Source organism: Cebidichthys violaceus, unplaced genomic scaffold, assembly GCF_023349555.1.
Source record: "Cebidichthys violaceus isolate CVI_PGR_0920_01 unplaced genomic scaffold, fCebVio1.0.p SCAF_5, whole genome shotgun sequence".
Classification (NCBI taxonomy): Eukaryota; Metazoa; Chordata; class Actinopteri; order Perciformes; family Stichaeidae; genus Cebidichthys; species Cebidichthys violaceus.
In genome coordinates this window covers 6,643,997-6,668,033 of record NW_027176705.1, presented here as the reverse complement: position 1 = coordinate 6,668,033, position 24,037 = coordinate 6,643,997, and the positions used below count along the sequence as shown (strand labels likewise).

At 39.9% G+C, this 24,037-nt stretch overlaps 1 protein-coding gene across 1 annotated transcript; it reads left to right on the top strand.

Moving 5' to 3' along the window:
• The first annotated feature begins 2,747 nt into the window (after nt 1-2,747).
• On the top strand, nt 2,748-24,021 carry hk1 (hexokinase 1). The gene is made up of 21 exons (XM_068730263.1): nt 2,748-3,178; nt 9,490-9,652; nt 12,529-12,677; nt 12,800-12,919; nt 13,160-13,255; nt 13,386-13,485; nt 13,615-13,798; nt 14,487-14,642; nt 14,818-14,905; nt 15,202-15,347; nt 15,478-15,670; nt 15,815-15,926; nt 16,402-16,550; nt 18,971-19,090; nt 19,333-19,428; nt 19,511-19,610; nt 19,696-19,879; nt 20,070-20,225; nt 20,511-20,598; nt 21,183-21,328; nt 22,185-24,021. The coding sequence occupies exons 1-21, from the start codon at nt 3,116-3,118 to the stop codon at nt 22,330-22,332; spliced, it is 2,757 nt and encodes a 918-aa protein (XP_068586364.1). The 5' UTR covers nt 2,748-3,115; the 3' UTR covers nt 22,333-24,021.
• Nucleotides 24,022-24,037: the final 16 nt, after the last annotated feature.

Sequence of the window (24,037 nt, the reverse complement as noted above, 5' to 3'; positions counted from 1 at the left end):
AACAATATCTGCTATATTGGGCAATTGGACATTGTAGATTTGGGTTACCTTTGGATGTGACATAAATTTACTGTGTACTGTAACTATCTAAGCACTGGAAACTAAGTTCAGTCAGTGCTGCTTTAATAGTTGCCAAAAACACCTTTTAAAGCTTTAAAAAGCCTCTTTGAAGAAATTCAAATATTACAACATTTGGTTTACATTTGACAAGATTTTTGCTTTTATTTAAACCTTATTTTTGATTCCCTTTCCATAATTAAGTCAGAAGTCCAAGTCAGTTAATTACATACATAGTGTCTTGGAACAAGGTTTGGCTTTGTCCTGGCCTCTCCCTTTGCCCCACTGCTGCCCTTTAGATAAGGTATTAAGGTGGAATTGACTCCACATCCGACATATAAAGTGTATAAAGGATTAAAGCTCGTCTCTGTCAGTAGTTGTTCTCTGGAGAGGCCAGACAAGAGGCAGCTGTTGTTGTAACAATGATGTCACATCTGTCTGAAAGGACAGCGGAGCTAGAGAAAGTGGCTGTCTGATGGGTTGACTCTCAGTATGAGGAGTGAGTGAGTGAGTGAGTGAGTGAGTGAGTGAGTGAGTGAGTGAGTGAGTGAGTGTGTGATGCTTTCTTTCTACCTGAATTATAGAACAACTGGTGCAGTTTGTCATCAACACGGTTCTGCTTTTGGATGACACTGCACTTTTAAGAGGTAGAGAGACAAATGAAAAGAAGTCAAAGTATCTGATCTCGGTTGCAAACAGCTAGTTTACTGTCTAAGGTTTCGGTCACACAGTAACACATTACAAGTAGTCCCACACACAGGGAGGCACATGGGGTCATACATTTTCAACTAGCATACCTGAGGTGATAAAAGACAATAGACTTTTGAGGGTGCAACACATTCAAAAACATGACAAAAGTCAATGTAAAACATAGGCCTTCACCCACAGAGACACAATATAGAAATGTAAATATGCCTAAATACAAACACAAGTTGAGATAAGGCACAGATAAAGTGCTTTGATAAATACCTGGATCATCTGCTGCAAACAACAAAGGCTCTACAGAACATCAGAGCTACATGTCTTATCTGAGACAGAAAGGCCAAAACAAGTTTATTTATATATGGCAAAAGAGAGAGTGACAGAAGCACAAAGACACAAATGCAGAGAGGAAAAGGGAGTTATAGACACACACACACACACACACACACACACACACACACACACACACACACACACACACACACACACACACACACACACACACAGAGCATGGTAATCCCTTACTGTCCTAGTAGTGACCTAATAGCTTCACAGTTAAACCACACATGCACTAACTCTGCAGCTTCAATGCAGCAAACACAGCTGGGCCGTTGAATCTGTAGCTTGTGAAGCACAGCAGAGTGAAGTCTACATTCTTCAGGGAGCAAGGTGTGTGAGGCCTATTATACATTCACTTTCTTTCTTTGTTTGCATGTGTGTTCAAGGCTCTGTGTGTATGTGGGTCTGTCTCTTTGTCTCCCTTGTATGCCAACAATAAGAGTTTTGACACACATGCACACACAAACAGAAATGGTCACCAGTTGAGATGCTGGTTCGACCTACACAAGGTCTGGCTCGAGTCCTTTTCTCAAAGTATTGTACTCTGTTTTGTTAACACTTTACACCCATTTATTGTCTTCAAAGATACAATGAATCGAAGATTTGAACCTCTATGGAGGGGACCATGGAAAAATGAGACACCACACCGCCAAAAACCTCATTGTGACACACACACGCACGCACGCACGCACGCACGCACGCACGCACGCACGCACGCACACACACACACACACACACACACACACACACACACACACACACACACACACACACACACACACACACATTTAAAGACACAGAAACAACAATATACATTATATTTATGGCTATTTTCATTATCGATTAATCTAAAGACTTTTTTCTTGTCAATAAAATGTCCGAAAATGGGGAAAAATGCACATTATAATTTCTAATGAGCCTAACATGTCTTATTCAGATTCCTTGTTTTATCCAAAACCCAACACATTTTAAACTTTTTTTGACCCATTGGCCCCAGTATGTAGAAACTGTCTTCATACAGACAGCAGACAATAAAGCTAGAAGAGTTGCCAGACATGGTGTAGGCATAGGTTCATGTGTGGATGACCCTCCCCGACATTCAAAATACTGAAAAGGCATCACGATGCTCCCTGACCTCCCCACTGTTACGCTCCAGAACTTTACTAGTCCTGTGTGTAAAACCTCTTCTTTCACCCTTCACAGTTGCTGAGGCTCAAAGAAGGAACGTCCGGCAGCTTCCTCTCCTCTTCTAAGCAGAATGACTCTTCAGTGAAAAGCTATAAACTCTTACACTAGTATCATGACTGTGTGAGTCATTTTCTCTCTAACACACACTGGATGGTATGTAACTTTATAACTTCCTTGAAACAGTAAAAACCAAATTCTCTCCTCACCTTCCTTCCGTCCTTCTCTTTCTGTCCCTCCCCCCTCCCCCTTCCTAAATAGGCAGTCCCTCTCTTTTTCTTTCTTCCTCCATCATCACTGAGATTGCCTCCAAGGCGTCAGCAGGCCAGCCAATCACAGAAATGGCCATTCACACTCCAACCAATGAGCTCAGAGACAGTGGGCAGAGCTCATGTTCCAGCCCTCCCTGTTTCTCTCTCTTTCTCTCTCTCTCTCTGCCTCCTGCAGCTAAACTTGCTGTCTCACTCATGCTTCCTGGCTGCACTCACATGCTCAGAGAAAGAAGAGCTGAAGAGTCTTAGCAGCACATGAGGAAGCTCTGGCTATTTTAAACCACGCCGGATTGTACTCAGGATATTTGTATATCTCGTGCAGCGTGTGACAGATCTTAAGCCAGAGCAGAACTTGAGTTGCTTTGTTTTACCTTTTAATTTAGGATATTTCCCCATCTGACTGTAGGTGATTGTGTGTGTGTGTGACAGAGAGAGAGAGAGAGAGAGAGAGAGAGAGAGAGAGAGAGAGAGAGAGAGAGCGAGAGAGAGAGAGAGAGACAGAGTGTGTGTGTGTGTGTTTGATCGAGTCTGCATGTGTGTGAGAGAGAACTAGGACCAGGATGATTGCGGCCCAGCTACTAGCATATTACTTCACTGAACTCAAGGATGATCAGGTTAAAAAGGTGAGTGCTTTCTGGTTCTTTTGGCTCCATTTTCTGACATCATGTTTGTACGAGGGAGACTGATGGGGAGAAAAAGCTGAGGTTGGGGGGAGAGAAGAGCGTGTGTTTGTAGAGGTCATTGAGTTTACTCATGCTGTCATCATCATAACTGCTGAACTATTGGAGTTTTTTCTGTAGAGTGCACATCAGGAAATCGTAGTTATGTGAAACACGTCTTTAAGGAAGTGAATAAAACAGAGAGCATGTTGGGAGTGAAGTGCAGTGGTCATTTCACAATTTGTTTTTATTGTAAGATTTAAATTGACCTGGCTCAGTGAGACGTGTCAAACTGCACAGGGGTGTGTTTGTGTAGTGACATGACTCACAGGTGTGCCATTGTTGCCGTGACGTACATTTTTAGAGGTGTGGCAACGATAGAGGCAATGATGAAAGGACAGATGAGAAGAGAAGGTAGAGATTTACTAGAAAGAGCTATTTTTGAGGTCCCCGAGTTTCTTTCATGTTCTGTTTAAAATGATACTTGCACTTTTGTGTTTACCCTAAAAGAAAGAGAAAAGATTGATTGGAGTACAAATGAGTATGACTGGTAGCTTCTTTCGGTAGGTTTTAAAGTATGATTTAATATGGAAAAAGTTCAAGGTGAAAGAGGAGAAGAGTGAGTTGAGCGCCATGAATGTGTGTCTTTCATAACTTCTCAGCTGAGCAGCCTCCACTGTGCAACTTCTGGTATAAAACTGTCGAGACCAGTCTTGGTCGCCCTTAGAACAGTGTGTGTGTGTGTGTGTGTGTGTGTATGTGTGTGTGTGTGTGTGTGTGTGTGTGTGGGGCAAAGGAACTGAGCTTTTCCAGTCACTTAGACCACAACAGTTCACCTTACTTTTTGATTTAATGCTGTTCCATAAAGTATAACTGAGTCAGAGGAAGTTAAAATACTGAACCATTTGTGTCATCTTATTTGTCCTTGTTAAGATATTTACCTTAACTAGTTGTAATATCCTGATCACATTGTGTTTAAATTTATATGGCACAGGGTCCCTTTAAGGTCGCTTTCTGATGATGTCACACACCATCATCACCAACTGTAGATTTGCATCAAACGCTGATCCTCTCAATAGAAAAAATTCACAGCCTCCTTCCTTCATTTCCTTCACTGTCTGTATCCACTTTCTCAGTTTGGTTAAATCTTTATTCGCACAAGGCAATAGACAAAGCTGGCAGATGTGACAAATTTATATCTGTAAAGGTAAAATACATTTATCAGCAGCCAGGATCTGATGTAATACAACACAACTCATTTCCTCTCTGCTCCTGCACTCTTCCTCTCACTGCCTCCCTAAAATAGGTCAGCTTTGAACCATGTGACCATAGGTGACAGGAGGAAGGCTTACACACAAATACACCCACACACACTCGCACACACAAACATACTGTGCCAGGTGTGTAGCTATTGTGTTCAAAGAACAGAGTTTGACTGGACCTCAACATCAACTTCTCTAGTTGGGAAATTGTGAAACATACAGTCAGGATTTAAGCAACCACAAAGGAAAGTTTACAGATAATCAATTTTCTAATGTGGTTTCAGACAAACTGTGCGTAGCTGCAGTTGACAAAGAGCTGCAATCAGCTGAGTGTGTCCCCACTTCACTCAATCCACTGCAGTGTCCTTGACTGTACTCGTTGATACACTGTGGGGTGTTAGCGGGCATCCAAAGCAGTGTTTCAGTATGTGTATGTGTGTGTGTGCGCATGGGGTGGAAGACGGGAAGGTGCAGGAGAGGGCAGCGTAGAGGACAGTATTTCTCCACATGGCAAGGATGTGTGTGCACAACATCGTGCACACGTACATACACAATGGAGTCAGGTTTCAGTGCTTCTTCAAACCCTGTCACCGTGACGAGGAGAGCAAGGCATTGTTGAGAGGAGGAATGCAAACAGACAGAGAGACAGGGAGAAGAAGAAAAGAGACAGAGAGAGTGTGTGATCTTAGCTTCAGGCGGAGTCAGAGAAACTTGTGTCAGAGGTGTGTTGAGGGGAAAACATGGCCTTTACAGATGCATGCGTACAGTCTCGTACACCACAGAGACCTCATTTCACCTTATCAGGAAATGTCACTCTTCTCAACTTTAGTGGAAAAAGTGGAAGCTCCTATTTTGGTTAAAAAACGTCACAAATCTGATGAAGATGAATCATACATGTGCACAGTATTCTCTGTATTTATGTGATGTTTAGGAATCCACAGCAGCGATCTGAGCTGTGAGATCAGATGATGCCCTAATACTAAAATGCTTAGCACCCCTGGTCAGCTAGTAACACATTGTGATTTAACTAGACTAGCTAAAAATGCATTCTCCTTCAACTAGCTGATTAAGAACTCATTCAGAATTCAACGTACAGTTTCCAACATATTAATTAATTACAAACCAGAACTGAAAGAGGCCAGGTGGTGATGGGAGAATATATCTAGTAAGACAGTGTGTAGTAGCAGTTGGCATGTGCAGAATGGGTTGGCTGCTTAAATAATCTGAACTGATCTATTTACATCAACTGACATCACTGCACATGGCCTGCCCTAAACTGCCATGCTAAATGTATTCATTCTCAGAGGTGAAAATCTGTTTCTAGATGGTTAATCCGAATTGTGTACTTTGTACAGGCTTAAATCATAAATCATTAAGCCTTTATATGCTGTTTATCAACTCATCAAATTGTATGACTTACATGTTAGCAAACACTTGGCTAAATTTACTTGAAGGAGCTGTATTTACCATTCTGATTAATAATATAGCAGCACAAAATATTTGTTATGTAAAGACTAGTGGAGTACCGTCTACCTGGGCAGAGAATGAAGTCGCTCTCCCTCTGTGTGTGTTGATATCTGAGTTTCCTCTTGACCTAGACGGGCCGGCTGTGCTTGCTTTAGTGCATGTTTGTGCATGTGAGCGTGCTCCACTGGTTAGCTCATTGCCGCCACTCTGCACTGCTCTCATACAGCTGTTACAAATGATAATGCCGTCTCAAAACAGCGTTGTTGTGGAAGTGTAAACACTGTTAGCTCTGTCAGCACTTTCGCTGTAGTTTGCACTGTTAACGCTGTCAGCTAAATTAGCTATGAGTCACCGGCCCACCGCCGACAAGTTAGGAGTCGTTCAGAGGCAATCAAAATGAATGAGTTGACGTCTGTTTTTTATATCATGGAAATATTCCTTCTTGTCAAAATATTATGCCTACATTACCCACAATGCAACTTTAACTGCCGACAGTTCGGTTGGAGATTCAGGTGTGTTATGGTAGTAGCGGGTAATGTAGCTTCAAGCCTCTAGTCTCAAACATGAGGAGTAGTGGGCTACAACTTTCTAACTCCACACATCCAGATTTCCTTTTATTCTCAAACTTGTAGTCTCCAGTCCATTTATCAGATTTCTCACAGTTCCTTCTGGACATGTATGCACTCCTCAAGATCTATAAACAGACATTGATGTGTGAAAGCAGTGGGGTTACCCTTTAAGATTCAGGAACATCATGTGTGATGAAACATAATGATGGAAAAGATTTCCTAAATTCAGCTCAAGTTGGGAAATGCAAGTTTCATTTTTAACAGTTTTCTATTTACTCTTTCAATGAGTATCAATTGAATGTTGACACAGGCAAAGTATGTCTTGTGGAGGTAAAGAAAAAAAGTGTTATTTTCCAGAATTAATTTAGGGTGCAGTGATCTTGGATGATGGTCTCTACTGGCCTCAGTGTTTGTCTGCTTCTCATTTAGCAAATAGGGTTTGGAGGGAGCTGAATGAACTCAACCACAAGTACAGACTGCACAAAGCTGCCGACTAGAGTATTGATTCCCAATAGAATCACCAGTACTGGCAACCATTTCACATTACAGGGATGTGTATTCAATGTGATTATCATGAATAAATAGAACTGTTAAAGTGTGTCAGTACAGGACAATGACAAGTTGGGAGAAAAGCCAGAGCTTTCTTATTTACTGTGGACCTCTACTCCTTATTCAGCCACATTTTTATCACTTAAAAACCTTCCATGAGACGTTCTATGTGGACACTACAGATATTTGTAGTGCAGTAGCTCCAACTCATACTCTACTTTCATTTCCTCAGGTTGGACAGCTGACCTGGGTCAAACAGACCACATGCAAAACTGCATATAAAATGCAACAGGCTCTGTGTATGCTTGGTGCCTTGCCATAGGGGCACAGTGTCACATAAGGACAACTCAGCAGGATGTTAGATTACCAAGTTGACTTTCACATACTTTAAACCGTTTAGTCTTTGTGGGTTGGCCACTTTGTACTCTTCATCAACTCTATTCATTCAGTATTTAATGAGACCGAAGCAGTTTTTTTAAATAGATTAAAATGATTAAAATCTGCTTGTTTACCATACATATCTGTATATATTACAAATGGTATATTTTCTACAAAGATCAATTCTAAATTGTTATCAGAATAGTTTGTCTAAATACTATCACATTCTGAATGCATTTAGTGTGTGGTAGTGAAAGGTAGAAGGTACTGTATTTGTGTGCATCGCAAAAGAAAGAGAGCGACGAGACATGTGGTTGTTTCAGTGTGTGTTTATGGCATTATTGAAATAACAGATGCTAAGGGCAGGCCGTCGTGTCAAAAGGGGAGGGCATTGTTAAGTACCAACATGTCAGCGCTGTTAAAATATTTCTTCAAATCACCGACTAGACCTCAGTGTAAAATACAACTCAGGGTGGGTCTTGGACCTGTCTAGCAGGTTTACAATGTATTTTACTGATTCTGTGATGGTGAGAGGTCACATTTAGTCAGCTGTGGGCTCCTGTATAACAAGAGCATGTGCTAATGAGCTTTCATCCCAGAGGCAGACTCCACATTTAGCCAGAATATAGGGAATGTAACACATTAGCAGTTGGACAGTGCGGTTCACATTGTCTACATGTTAGGTCTCATTTAATGTATGATAAAGGCAAAATTGACCTCTTACAATGGCAGAAAAGTCACTTGCTCTAACACATATGTTCATATCAAAACCTGAGTATATTTTATTATATTTATCTTTTTTATTTTGAATGGACATCTTTTGTGTTTATTTTCTGACAACAAAATGCAAATGTGATTTAATGCTCAATAACATCTGCTGATTGTAATCTTTGTCAAAAACACTGTATTTGTCCTTTAGTGTCAGCACACATTTTCTCAATGAAATCTATTTCTATGGTCAGCAGATGTTAAGTACACTCACATCCAAACTGGCATTGTCCTGAACCAGTTACCAGAGACCAGAGCTGTATAGGAAATTAATGTGTGACTCCTAAAACAGGAAGTTGGAACATTCCTATCTGACGTCTGCTACAATGAGTAAAACTAGTAATATCACATGGACGTCACAGATGCATACAAACACTGTTTGTGTGTGAATAATGAATCATGTGAGCATGTTTGTGTGAACTATTATTTAATATATATCTCATATATTCTGGTAGTCATTGTTATAAAACAGACTGATGATAATCGGGTTAACTGTCGCTCAACTACTCTGTAATTTTACAGAGCAAGTCGTAATTAACATGACATTTGACCATAGTGACTCGTTGTGTGTAACACTTGTGGATAAAGTAGGTCTTTGCTTCATTATAGAGTGTGATGCAACAATGGATTTCACCAGGATTGTTTAACATCCTGTTCCTGAAAGGCCAAACAGCTCAGGCTGTTGTGTGCCGTATCTGCGACAGTTTACAGAGTGAGCAAGATATACAGTATGTGCCAGACGTGCTGATAATTTCTTTGAGTCACACCTGTTTTGTCTCTCCTGGCCTCATCATTGTCATACATAATAAAGTCACAAGGAAGGCCTTGATAGCAGAGCGAATATCATTTCCTTCCTGGACTCGTTGTGTGTCACACCGATGAAGCTGTGGTTTTCATTAGATAGTGACTGTGCAATATGACCACAGTATGAATCAAAGAACTGCCCAGAGTTTCATTGCACTAAAGCAATATAAACATTGTTATGTTGTTTTGTGGCTCTGATTCATTTGTGGGTTAAGCAGAGCTGGGATCAATTAGTTCAGGAAGTGGATTATTGTCATGGATGACTAGTTGGGGAGTTAGTTGTACTGTGTTTTCTGCATCATCATGGTTACAGATAATAAACACTGTCATTACCAAAGGGGATAGTGCTGCGAGTATCAATGTTGATATGTGGCACATGGATATTATTATAGTATTGCTGTGGTTACAGATTTATGATGATTTTTTTAAGATTAGTAAGATTAATGGCTCTATTATTTTGTCTGATGTTTATTTTCAGATCGATAAGTACCTGTACTCCATGCGTTTCTCTGATGAGACGTTAAAGGAAGTCACGCAGCGGTTTCGGAGGGAGCTGGTCAAAGGACTGGGCCGGGACACGAACCCCACTGCTGTGTTGAAAATGCTGCCAACCTTTGTGCAGTCAATCCCTGATGGCTCAGGTTTGTAGGCCCTAACTCTGATTTGAACCATGGTTGGATTATTTGAACTCCATCGATTTTATCACTGTGACAACAAACTTAAGGCTGCACAGTCCAATACGAAGAGAAAATTATCAACCAAAATGACTTGTGTTCATGCCAGTGGACCATCTACATAGTATAGTAGTCATAGTAGAGCAAGCACAGGTGTATTTAATAACATTAAAGTGCATGCCACTTAGGAGAGGCCCTGGTATTGTGCATGTGCTGGCTCACTGGAATAGCTTATACTGGGACACTTAATAGCAGCATCTATTGAGTAGTTCACCAGTGATTGACCTGATCTTGCATGTATTTGGCATGTAGGAGGAAACTAAATGTAATGACAATAACACAGGGTGAACTTGCAAACTTTATACAGTCAGTTATGGTGCTGTGATCCAAACTAAGGTGCTCTTAGCTGTGAATCAACAGTGTTAACCACCACAGTGTGTTATATTAGATTAGTAGCTGAATCACTTGTAACCATTGATGATAACAAATGAAACTGTTGAACAATACAATCCTAAAAAACAAAACCTTGCTGATAGATTAGTATATAATGCAAAGAAATGTTTTCTTGTTGGAAATGGGTGACAAAAAGTATCATACTGTACTTTTCACTCCTCATCTGGCACCCTGTAGATCTCTCACTTACATGAATCTAACCTAAACTCAAAAGGCTAAACTACTGTTTCGTCTTGGTATAGTGATTTATATATAAATAGTGGACCTAAATCTTCTCTTTCCTTGTCATTATGTCATTGTCTGCTGCATACTGTCTAATCCTAATTTACTGCAGACGTTCTGCCCTTGTAACTCAGATGAATGTGAGTCAGAATTTGTTAATTTCTTGTACTTTGGGAAGAAAGTGTCTGTCTACTTAGACTGAGGTACAGATTGTATTATCTTAGTCAGATGAATAATAATTGAAGCAAAGCTCCAAACAAATCAGAGATTAGCACTAATCTTGCTGCCATTGTTAGAGAAGACAGTGACAATGAAAGTCAAAGTCTTAATGTTTCAAATGCTTGAACATACTACGTTAAGTCTGAATTATATTACTAAATAAATCTAATCTTTGTTTATGTTTTTTTGTTTTCAAGAAATATAAATGATACGATGAAAAATGTATTTTTACTAGTAGCTGATGTACACGTAATCCTCTTACTTTCTCATATCTCTCATCAGTGTTACTGTAAATCAAAAAAAGAGCAGGAATTAGTCTGTGTTTTGTTCAACTGATAAAAACAGGAAATGTCTCGGCATCTTCTTACTGTGAGCCACTACAACATATTTTATTAATAAATCTTCTGTCAAATATGCACAGATATCAATAAACATCCATAGAAGTGACACTGTTATTACATTGCTCTGTTCTCACTGCTCCTGACCAGAAGAGAATTCAAAATTATTAGAAAATATTTTGTCATAATTTTGAAACCATAATTGCTTTTCACCGACTGGCGTCTGTTGCGTTTACATTCCTTACAGATACATTATCAGTCAGTCTGCACCCCTGAGCTGACCTTGCATTCTGATCTGCACAAACAGTTGTGGGACACGATCACAGTAATGTGAATAAAACACTGGTGGTTAAAGTTAAAATGTTTCTGATACTATTAGAACCTTTAATCAGAATCAACATAACATTTTTAATCACTGTCTACAATTAGCATTTCCAACACTTTTAATAAAGCCTGTTTAGACTGAACTACTTAGTTGATATAAAAATAAATGGGCTCTCTACTCTCTCTGCTGCATCAACACCAAGAATTATCTGATGTTTAGGTAATCTTGTTAATGCCTTCTAAATGGATTTACTTAAGGTGAGGAGTGCCATTTGATTTGGTACTGGATCACCAAGGAATAAGAATTGGATGGAAACACTGTAATAAGAAGGAAACAGGCTGTAAATGCAATGAGTTTCTGCCTGCTTTATCACCTCTTGTCAAAGGGCAGTGAGATCTCTGAGGTTTATCTCTATCAGAAAGTTTTACACCAATTATGTTCCCAATTCAGACAGTAAGAATAAACTACAGTCACTTCTTACTGCCAAGTGACCATGGACTAAATATACACCAGTGTTTCATGGGATTGAACTAATCACAGGGCGCAGACACCATTAAGAGCAACACAGCATCCTTTCTGCACAACGGAGGTTTCTCTCTGCCACCATGACATTTTCTAACATATTAACACACTAGTATTTATTCATGCTCATTCTTGACCAGGCTGCCATGAAACATAGATATAGAAATAAGAATACATTCAAATAATAAACCAAAATATTATACTACATAAAAACAGACTAAATAGATGGCTTTTTAGTTCATCTTTTAAAATGTCCTCCTCTAGAAGGCTGTTCAAGTAAGATAAATGGGAAGTTAATCTGGCAGAAAAGGTTTAGGCAAACCTACAGTATACAGACCAGCATACACAGACGAACACAAAATGCATACATATAAAAACACATACACTGTAAACCTTAGTTACTTTGTATTTCCTTACTTACTTCTATATTGGATTTGTACGAGTTGATAGGTGACAGCTTTAGCCCAAAGACAAGACATAACTTCTGAAACAGCTTTATCTTTTGATACATTGCTTCTTCAATGTTGCTTATAGACCACGCATTGTGTGACGTAAATTTACTGTACAATAATAGTGAGAGCTGTATTTGTTTGCCACGCTAACACAAGGGAGACGTACTGATAATGCATGTCTTCCAGTCTCTGGCTGTTGTAATTAAATCTGTGTTCTTAAGTGAATGTTAACAACCCTTCCTTATGTCCCTAACTGCAAAATTACATTCACCCCCCTCTCTGTCTCTCTTTCTACTTTTTGTGTCTCGACAGAGAAGGGAGACTTCATTGCGTTGGATTTGGGCGGCAGTAACTTCAGGATCCTCCGCGTCAGAGTGAGCCATGAGAAGAAACAGACTGTTCAGATGGAGAGTCAGATCTATGACACCCCAGAAGACATCATTCACGGCAGCGGAACAAGAGTAGGTTTATACTGAAACACACACACACACACACGCATGCATGCATGCACGCATGCACACACTCCCACAGTCTCTTCAGCTCAAACTGAGACAACCTCTCCCTCTCTCCACCTCTGTTCCAGCTGTTCGACCATGTTGCAGAGTGTCTCGGTGACTTCATGGAAAAACACAGCATCAAAGACAAGAAACTCCCGGTTGGGTTTACCTTCTCCTTCCCCTGCCAGCAGACTAAACTAGATGAGGTGAAACAATTTTTTTTTTTAATTATGTTGATGTGGTAGACTTCTTTGTGACACATGACACTTAACATGTATTACTATCTTTTAGTCAAATATGTGATGATTACCATGCAGTCAATTTGCATTACCTGATCCACAATATTGTGTGCGCCAGGCTCTGACCAACAAAACAAGTCTCCATGAAGTATCACATCTGTCTCTTCTATTTTCTCACTTCTGTCTATCCCTCTCTGTTGTTTTCAGGGCTTTCTGATAACATGGACAAAGCTTTTCAAGGCCAGTGGAGTGGAGGGAATGGACGTTGTCAAACTGCTCAACAAAGCTATTAAGAAGCGAGGAGTGAGTCTTATCTTTTGTCTCATTCGACAAAGTTATCAACTTATTTATCCTAATGCATTTTGTTTATTCAAACTGGGATGCAAAATGGCACAGATGACAGCAAACGTGTGTCTGCTTTCATTTGTTTCAGGACTATGAGGCTGACATCATGGCAGTAGTGAACGACACTGTGGGAACGATGATGACCTGTGGTTTCGATGACCAGCGCTGTGAAGTTGGCATTATCATCGGTACGGTATTAGAATAGTCAAGAGTGTATTTGGCATTGTTCAAGTAAAATGGAATTCAGTACTCCAATCCAAGAAGCAGAATATAAATGAGATTAAACTGTAAGGATGTATGTATTTCTTTTTGATTAGGTACGGGTACCAATGCGTGCTACATGGAGGAGCTGCGTCACATTGACCTGGTGGAGGGAGACGAGGGCAGGATGTGTGTGAACACTGAGTGGGGAGCCTTCGGAGATGATGGCAGGCTGGAGGACATCAGGACAGAGTTTGACAGAGAGATAGACCGAGGCTCCCTCAACCCCGGCAAACAGCTGTACGTCAAACCAAAACTATTACAGTTAGTTTTTATTCCAGTCTTGTTCATGTTCATCTTTTTAAGCTGCGAAGGAACCACAGAATCGACTGATGATTAGCTGTCAGTGACTCAATCAGCTGTTTCCACTGCTGGGGCCACATGTGATTTTAGCGGTACCAAAAATATTACAGACCTCAGAATGTAGAGTGGTCGTCCACTAGGAAGGTTGGTGGTTTCAATAGATGGCCCCTGCAGTCTACATGTCAAAGTATCCTTAGGCAAGATACTGAACCTCATATTCCTGAGTGTAAATGTTTATCGCTCCTGATGAGCTTGTATGTATGGCAGCCTCTGCCACCAGTCTATGAATGTGTGTGTGAGCTTGTGTGTTGAGCGCTACATAAATGTAGTCCATGTACTATTTTCCACCCTTGAGGTTTGGTTCTCCGATACACATATAAAAATAAACACAATAATACTCATTATTATTATTATATATCTATATATATTTTTTTGCCCCAGTAAGGGGAAGTAACAACCGCCCTAGAGCCTGTACAGCCTCACCATGAGAATAGCAGCACCTGAATCAGCATATTAAATTATTCTGAAATGAAAATGGGTATAAAAGGCTCAGTTGCTAAAAACTCATCTAGTGACATCTTTATCTATAATTTACCCACCTCTCATTTTGTCTTTTGTTGTGTAGATTTGAGAAGATGGTCAGTGGTATGTACATGGGGGAGCTGGTTCGTCTGATCCTGGTGAAGATGGCCAGAGAAGGCCTGCTGTTCGAGGGAAGGATCACCCCTGAGCTTCTCACTAAAGGGAAGTTTGAGACCAAACAAATCTCAGCCATAGAGAAGTAAGTCACACTTCATGTAAATAACATGCATTTTCTTAATTGAGTAGTTATATATATGAAACATCACAAAACTTGAAATGATATACTGTGTGTATATATATATATATATATATATATATATATATATATATATATATTTAAAGCCCATCATTGTTTCTCTGTCTTTCCTGTTTAGGAGTAAGGAGGGGTTGAACAAGGCCAGAGAGATTTTAACCAGACTTGGAGTGGAGCCCTCAAATGACGACTGCATCGCTGTGCAGCATGTGTGTATTTTTGCTGAAATAGCATTTGAGTCTTGTGAATCCCTCTTTTCAGAGATGCCGCTTAATGTAGTAATTTTAAACAAACAATTTGAACAGTATTTGTGTATTTTGGCATTTCTTTTTAGATTTTTGTAATTGCAAACATAATGTAAATTTATACTGCCATATATTCTTTTTCAACATATCTGAGATCTATGTTGTAGTATCTGAAAGGGTTCAAATAAAACAAATTTGTATATCTTATTTTGCAGTTCATAAAGTTTAGATGTGCTGCTTGATGAATTTCTCTTCTTCAGGTTTGTACCATTGTGTCTTTCCGCTCTGCCAACCTGATAGCTGCCACGCTGGCAGGCATCCTGCTGAGGCTCAAGGAGAATAAAGGCGTGGCACGACTCCGAACCACTGTAGGGATCGATGGATCGCTATACAAGATGCACCCACAGTAAGTCAAGTTTAGATTAAAGATATTTACATTTATGTTGTATTACTTTTTTGATGTCAAGGAGAGTTGCGATTTGTTGTCAGGTGTTTGGAGGAAGTGCAGCACTTAAACTCTTTTATATGTATTTCAGATATGCCCGTCGTCTTCATAAGACAGTCCGTCGTTTGGTCCTGGACGCTGATATTCGATTTCTCCTGTCAGAGAGCGGCAGTGGAAAAGGAGCAGCCATGGTGACAGCTGTGGCCTACCGACTCGCCGAACACTCACGAGAAATTGCCCAAACGTTGTCCGAATTTCGCCTGACGACAGAACAATTGCTGGAGGTGAGGACAGAGAGGTGTGTGTGTGTGTGTGTGTGTGTGTGTGTGTGTGTGTGTGTGTGTGTGTGTGTGTGTGTGAGAGAGAGAGAGAGAGCACCATTCACTGTGTGTTACATCACTATTGAAGATATTCCTAAATTCCTCCAGGTAAAGAAGAGAATGAGGGTAGAGATCCAAAATGGCCTTTCAAAGAGCACTCAGGAAGCTGCTACTGTCAAAATGCTGCCAACTTTTGTATACAGCACTCCTGATGGCTCAGGTGACACACACACTCATACAGAAGTATATACATACATTCATTCATTCATTCATTCATTCTTATATGCATACATACATACATACATACATATTCAAGCTGCCAACTTGACTGCACATGTGTGTCTGTTGTGAAGAGAGAGCAGCTGCAATCATTATCACTGAAATATCTTACACACTGTACTGATGTCACTATTGGCCCTGTTTAAAACCTGAGCTTTTTTTTGTTTTTAATAAAATACAAACATGGCCAAAAATAACAACAGTAACATTGTATAGGGTAATTTACAACATGTAAACTAAGTTTTCCCACAAGTTTTAGTCTATGACTAATATGGAAAATACATCTCCAAAATGCAGACAAGAATTTAGATTTTCGCATTGACATCCTAAGCTATTCTTTTGCAGCATTTTACTAGGCATATATCTGGTTACTGTTACATGTATTCATCTGTTTGTCTACCTGCTTCATTTTTCAGAACATGGCGATTTCCTGGCTTTGGATTTGGGAGGAACCAACTTCAGAGTTCTTTTAGTCAAGATTCGCTCAGGCAAGAGGAGAACAGTGGAGATGCACAACAAGATCTACTCTATTCCTCTAGAAGTGATGCAGGGCACGGGAGAGGAGGTGAGATCCATCAGTCATTTGACCCGTTAATCTGTGTTAAATGGACTGAAGTGATGCAGACAATGCATTCCAGCAAAAGTCAGAGGGGTGGCTGAGAAACGTTGAACTTAACCTCCTGTTAGCTTGTTGGTACTGTAAAGATTAGGGTAGTTCGGTAGGAGGTCAGGGATGTGACGCTCGGTGGTAAATGGATAGGATAGAGGCATGCAGGAAGAAGGTCGATAGGTCAGAGGAAGACTTTTTCAAGATTAGCATTGAGTCGACAGTCTTTTAAACGTAGATTTGAACTTGTTCACCGGCTGAGGCTAATCCTGTCTGTCACCTTTGGCCTTTTTGTCCTCACTCCTCCATGTGTTCTCTTCCCCCTAAAATAGGGCGTGGTGATATGGCTGAAGTCTCGATACTGATATATATCAAGATATAGCATGTTTTCTGGTAATACTTTAAATAGATTAATTGTCTATATGAAATAACCACATGGTAATCCCTATTTTTTATACTTTGTGTATTAATACTCATTGTATTAAGATTTTAAGTGCAAAATCATCAGCTTTTCTGCAAAATTAGATTAAGTGTGTGCTTGTTTTAATCAATTCCGATGACGTAATTGTATCATAATATATCAATATATGATTCCATCACAACATGATTCCATTAGAAGATATAATTATCACCCAGCCCTACCCTTAGGTACACAAAACAAGAAAGTCAGTATAGAAACAGCAATAGTTTATTGTAATTTTGTGGGTTTTTAATTTAATTTTTAATTTTTGCCTAATTAGAGTCATCTTAAGACCCAAGTGCCCACTCTTCTATGGGACAACTCGCACCTTTATCTTTTTAACGGTATTTGTGGTTTGGTGACATTATACATTTTCCAACATGTGTGAGGTGGGCAGGGCCTTTTTAAATGAGTGGTGGAAATCCTCACTTTAGCCATAACATTTTAGGCAATAGTAGCAATGTTGCAGAGGTGGGACCAAGTCATTGTTTTGCAAGTCACAAGCAAGTCTCAACTCTTTGAACTCAAGTCCTGAGCCAAGTCCTAAGTCCTAAACTTTGAGTCTTAATGCGCTCTTAACCAAATGTCAATTTGGTCTGTAGTTATAGACCCATACTTTTGCATACTGGAATCTATTTTGTGTTGACCAGTTTTTGTATATGCTGCTTTGAAATCATGCTGCAAAATCAACTGCCGCTCAGTCGGGTAACGTTCGTTTTTTCGTGGTTCTCTCCTGCATCTTGATTGGATGTTGTCAGAGGACAAATTATTTCTCAATGCATCAAGTTAAAAGCATATGGCTGTGATCTCATAACATGTGTTTATTCATTAGCCGTCCAGGGAAAAATATCTTCTGTGACAAAACTGATTTGGGTGTGATCGGAAGTACAATATGCCTGAAAGGATTAAGCCATACTAATCACTGGAGCAGCACTTTTCATATCTATGAGATTCAGTGTTGATTACCTGCTGTGATGTCTGTCAGCTTGTGAGGCGTGGGTGCACAAATACCCCACGCGGTGGTTTCTAACTCAAAATACTGTATTCAGCTTATTTTAGCAAAAGGTAAACTTAATTCCAGCAGAAAGCTGCTAGAAAAAACAAACATAACTATCTTCAGCTTACTTCTGGTTCATTGTCTTTAACGTAACATAAAACTCTTTTCTTTTCGTCTACTCCTGTCCTTCTCTTTCCAAATGTTTTCTCCTTTGTTCCTCACACCAGCCTCTTCAGGGTAATCAGCCACATCTCTTTCAGCTGGGCAGCAGCCTTGGCCCCGGCTGCCGTGCTGATTATGGGAATTGTAGTCAGTTAACCAGACGCCATGATGGGTTGTAGTCTCTGCTGCAACCACTGGGAGGGGATGTACTGTATCTCCCATTGACATCACACTGCTTAATAATAATGGTCAGTGTTAAAGGACTGTTGGAAAACTTGTCATTCAGCATTGTGTCTGTGTGACAACAACTACTCTAGAGCGCTGCTGGATATATGAATTAACTGGCCTGGTTAAGTGACACACATGAACAACAGATTTAACAGTGGTCCACTAAATTCCACCTTTCCCAGTCACAGGTCTATACTGCTTGCAGACCTGTCAAATTATATAACAGTTCTGTATAATTAAACCTCTAAAATATGTAAATTACAAGGCTGCATCTACAGTCATTTCATTAATGCGTTTTATAAAATCCATCAAAAGCCCAAAGGGATTATTCGTTTTTCAATTTCTACGCTTAATTATTTATGTTGATACTGTATTCCCAGAAAGATCTAATCTGATTAATCTGGTGAGTAATCGGTATTGAAGTTTAGCAATAAAAGAATAATCGCTGGAAACTCAAAATAGAGCAAAAATATTCAAAACATTTTTTAAAGAAACGTAGTTTCATATATAGTCATATCTTTTTTCTTCCAGTTGTTTGATCACATTGTGCAGTGTATCAGTGACTTCCTGGACTACATGGGGATGAAGAACACCCGTCTTCCTCTGGGCTTCACCTTCTCGTTCCCCTGCCGACAGACCAGCCTGGACGCTGTGAGTGTACAGCTCTTCCTTCCTCTCTGATATGCTGAACTGCCTCTTTCTTCCCTGAGCCTTAAATCAGCTGCTTCTGCAAAATGGGTCCACTGATAAGCTCTCATATTACCAGCATCAAGAGGAAAATCCAAACCACTTCTTGTTTTTAAGCATTTAGCAACACTGTGTTTCATGAGCCCTGAGCGGACCATGAAATCCTCGTATCCTGTGCAAAAATTGACAATCTTGTGTGCACGCAGGGCATCCTGGTGACATGGACCAAGGGCTTCAAGGCGACAGACTGTGAAGGAGAAGATGTGGTGGGTCTGTTGAGGGAGGCCATCAAGAGGAGAGAGGTAGGATATGAGGAGCAGCATCATACAGTTAAACATCTGTGTGGACTGTGAAGTTGCATCATATTATGTGTCACTTCTTTAGGAATTTGAACTGGATGTTGTGGCAGTTGTGAATGACACAGTGGGAACCATGATGACCTGTGCCTACGAAGAACCCACCTGTGAGATTGGACTCATTGCTGGTTAGTTTACCTTATATTCACTCTTTTTTTGATAAATATTCAGTTTTCGGTTCGCTATCCATCTAACGTTTCTATCTGATTATAGGCACTGGTAGCAATGCATGTTACATTGAGGAGATGAGGAACATTGAGATGATAGATGGAGATGAGGGTCGGATGTGTGTTAACATGGAGTGGGGGGCTTTCGGAGACAACGGATGTCTTGACGACATTAGGACAGAGTATGACCGCGCTGTGGATGACTTCTCCCTCAATTCTGGCAAACAAAGGTTAAAATCCCCATCTCTCTCACACACACACACACACACACACACACACACACACACACACACACACACATGTTATGTCCATGTTTATTACGACAGAAACGCTTTATTTCGTGGGACTCATACCCTTATAAATGACTTCCAATATGTGTGGATTCATGTGCATGTTTTGTGCTTGTATGTGTTTAAACAGATATGAGAAAATGTGCAGTGGCATGTATCTCGGCGAAATTGTGCGAAACATCCTAATAGATATGACCAAGAGAGGATTCTTGTTCAGAGGACAGATTTCTGAAACACTGAAGACCAGAGGCATCTTCGAGACAAAGTTCCTCTCACAGATAGAGAGGTAAGAATAATGAGCACTTTGTTTGTGTCTACTCAAGGAGGCAAAAAGTAATCTCAACTTTTGTCTTTCATCTGGCCAAATTCTGAAAGTGACTACATCAGTCCCAGTAGATTGCAGCTCATTAGCACCATTTGTAGAACAGTATCTGCAACTAATTATCTTTTCTTATTTCACTGTTTGGCTGCTCATGTTTCTTTTTTGCACCTCTTTTCCTTTTTAAAGTTGCTCTTGAATTGACTTCTCTTTTGCTAATGACTCAGTCTTTATGTCTTTGTCTTTCTCCAGTGACAGATTGGCTTTGCTGCAAGTAAGATCCATCCTGCAACACTTAGGGCTGGACAGCACCTGTGATGACAGTATCATAGTTAAAGAGGTAAGGTATAGCGAGATACATATGTGTACACATAACAAAACATTTTATCATAATATGTTTTTTGAATTTCAAAACGGTAGCATGCAAGCATGTTTAATATCTAATCCAGTCTCAAGTTATCACAAACTCATGATCCTTATTGCACCTCAGATGGAGTATGGAGAGAATAAACACCCAGTTGCTAGTTTATTGGTCACACATACCTATCTCTAAACTGACCTTACAGTTAAATCAACACCTTTCTGAAACAGTTTCAACACAAATGAACATTACAACCTTCAGGAAAGTATGTTTTATTAGACTGCATTTGTATTAGCAAGGTGTACTTAATAAACTGTCTAGACTGTGTAGATAATGGACAGTGGACTCTGTGAACGAATCTGAGCGCCACAATACATTGTTATCACGCTTGTCTTGTGAAAGAGGCAGGCATATGCGACCATACAAGTGTCAACAGAAACAGAATTGTTAAGATTTATTTCCAATGTTTGTGGAGTGATATGATATTTTCTGGCTCAGCAAACTGTTGCAGGTACACTCTGTTAAGTGTTGTAGTAACGATAATGGTTTTCATTGTTATACAGGTATGTGGGGCAGTGTCATGTCGTGCAGCTCAGCTGTGTGGGGCAGGAATGGCGGCTGTGGTCGATAAGATCAGAGAGAACCGAGGACTGGACCATCTGAACATCACTGTAGGGGTGGACGGGACACTCTACAAACTACATCCACAGTGAGTTGATTCATCAGAAGCAGAGAAAACTATTCACTGTCCACTCAAGTGTGTAAGAAACAGAGATAGGTTGTAAAATACCAGAGTGGAGACCAGGCCATTCTGTCATGTGGTAAATTGACTTGTCTGAAGGACTTGTTTAGACACTTGTTTACCTTATTTACATGACAAATGTATTTGTCATCCCTGTGTGTGGAAATTGCTCGGCAACAGACGAGCAAATGCAAAGACAGGCAGGCTCAACCAGTTATGGTCAACAATGATGAGCTGCAGGCCATTTCAGCTCAACAAATAAGTGTCCGTGTTTGCTCCTTTTTAATTATAGTCATAGTAGTTTTCTTTCTCAACCATCTCATGAGAAATGTAACTCTGTGTTGTTGTTGTTGTTGTTGTTGTTGTTGTTGTTGTTGTTGTTGTTGAGGTTGAGGCTCTATAACAGCTTGTCTAAATCTAAAAAGAGAAACCACAGAATGGGAGGAAGTCCCATCAGACTGTTCAGTTATATATTTTTGAATAATCCCAACTGATAACAGTATGTTTTTTTGCCATCTTCATACTTCATGTACATAGTAAAAAAAATATAGTACATGCCATACATAAAATTGTCCAATACTATAATTTTACCATCACTGGCAATATCATTCATGCGAGGCTAACAACAAAAAGAGTCTGTCCCTTTATTCAGACAGGTCTAACTGGCTTTCTGAAACCTGCAAGTTGTTGTTTAATTTGTCAAACATGTAACATGCTGCTCTCACTCACTAATTTTAGAGCCAAACTATCTCTTTTTCCTATTTGGTACAATCTTCATCATTTCACTGTTTAACATGTTGTCAAATCTTTTGTCTCTGTCTAGTTTCTCTAAGATTATGCACCAGACTGTAAATGAACTGGCTCCTCAGTGTAACGTCAATTTCCTGCTGTCAGAGGACGGCAGTGGGAAAGGAGCTGCCCTCATCACAGCGGTGGGCTGCCGCCTGCGACAGGAGCTGAACAACAAATAGAAAATATCTCTTCTGTCTCGCTGTTATCTCCCCACTTTTCTGAGTTTCTCCTCTCTCCTCCCCTCTGTTTTTTCTCTTTGTCTCCTGTCTTCCTGAAGCCAACCAGTCCAGTCAACCTATTACGCTCCTGTAGCTGCTTTAGCTTGTCTACATGACCCACAGAGAAGGAGATAGCTTTCTCTGCTGTGAGCAGAGAGTCAGACACTGTGTTGTAGTTATATTATCTTTTAATAACCATTGAAACAATACCCAGACTCTTAAGATTGTTGGTAGTTAGGTAAAATGTATCTATATAGATAACACATGCACATTCAACTCCTGTAAAAAAATTACAGGGCAGATAACAAAGAGTCCACACATGAGCTGTTTATCATCGCCATATGGAGGAGTCCTCTGATAATTGCCGTCTGTTATAATGTACTAATTACAATATAGTTGAAAGACAATTTCCAAAAGAATTGCAGAGAAACGTTTATCCTTGCAACATGTTCAGTAAATGCAGGGACATAAAAACACAGCTTTAGACCAAAGTTTCCAAAGTGTGTCTGCTGTCTGCTGCAGTATACCGACTGTCTCTACAACAAGATGTAAAAGGAATATGAGGTTAAATATTAATCTGTTATGAGATAAAAGGGAATATTTTTGCTTTAAAATTTGTAATATCTTACCCGGATATGATACAATATGTTATACATGCATTGTTGCTATTTATTTTATTTTTGTATTGGGCGATGTTGAAAAATATTGCTGTTGCAATAATGAGGCTCACAGGGGAAGCCACCTTCAAAGGCCCCACAGCCATCACCTGTCCTGTAGCGGAGGATTTAATAAACCACGTCAGGGCAGAAAGGTGACTAAAGAGGGACATCAACCATGCTTGATCTGCAGGAGATGTCATGACATGCTTGCTAAATGTGCAGATTTAGACTAATTTATGACAGCAATACTATTCTACTCTAATGTGCACTTGTATACTATGTAGAAATCCTGTTGGTTCTATCACAACTATTGACACTTGTCTGCTTGTCTTAAGATGTGCCGGCTACCCTCATCATCACAGTGAGACTTACAAGTTACTTGGCAACAGCCATGATACAGAAATGCGGTGCTAACATGGATGCCATTGGAACAACAATGGCCAAACTGGGGATAAGAATAATATTACAGTAGCTGAAACTTTAAGGAGAATTTAAACATTTTGGAAATAAAGCTTCTCCCTGTACTCATTCACTGTACTCCATATGCCCTTAAAAACTCAGGAGGTTGTTTAAGTGAACTACTGTAAGGCTCATTCAAGTAGCACAATTCATGCAAAGGAAAATATCTATTGTACTGTAGTTAAAAGGTAACATTGGCAGTTGAGGTGCAGCGATGTTAAATGCTATATTTTACAGCCATATTTGTTATCCACAGTTAAAATTCTGGTTTGCGACAGATTAGTACCAATCCAAACCTGCAGCAACTAAGTTTGCTGCCATGATGAAGAAGGCTAGATGAAGAGGGCCAGCCTCTACTGCAGGTCCTGAACTACGCCTTCAGATGTTACCCAAAATAGTATAAATGTCTAAAAGCCAGCCCTACATCACACAGACACTTTGAACTCTGTACTTCTGTTCATGAAACCCAGACTGTATCTGTCCAACAGTGTCAATCAACCAGTCACTAAATAAAGACAAACCTGTGTCAATCCAGAGTTGTAGTTTTT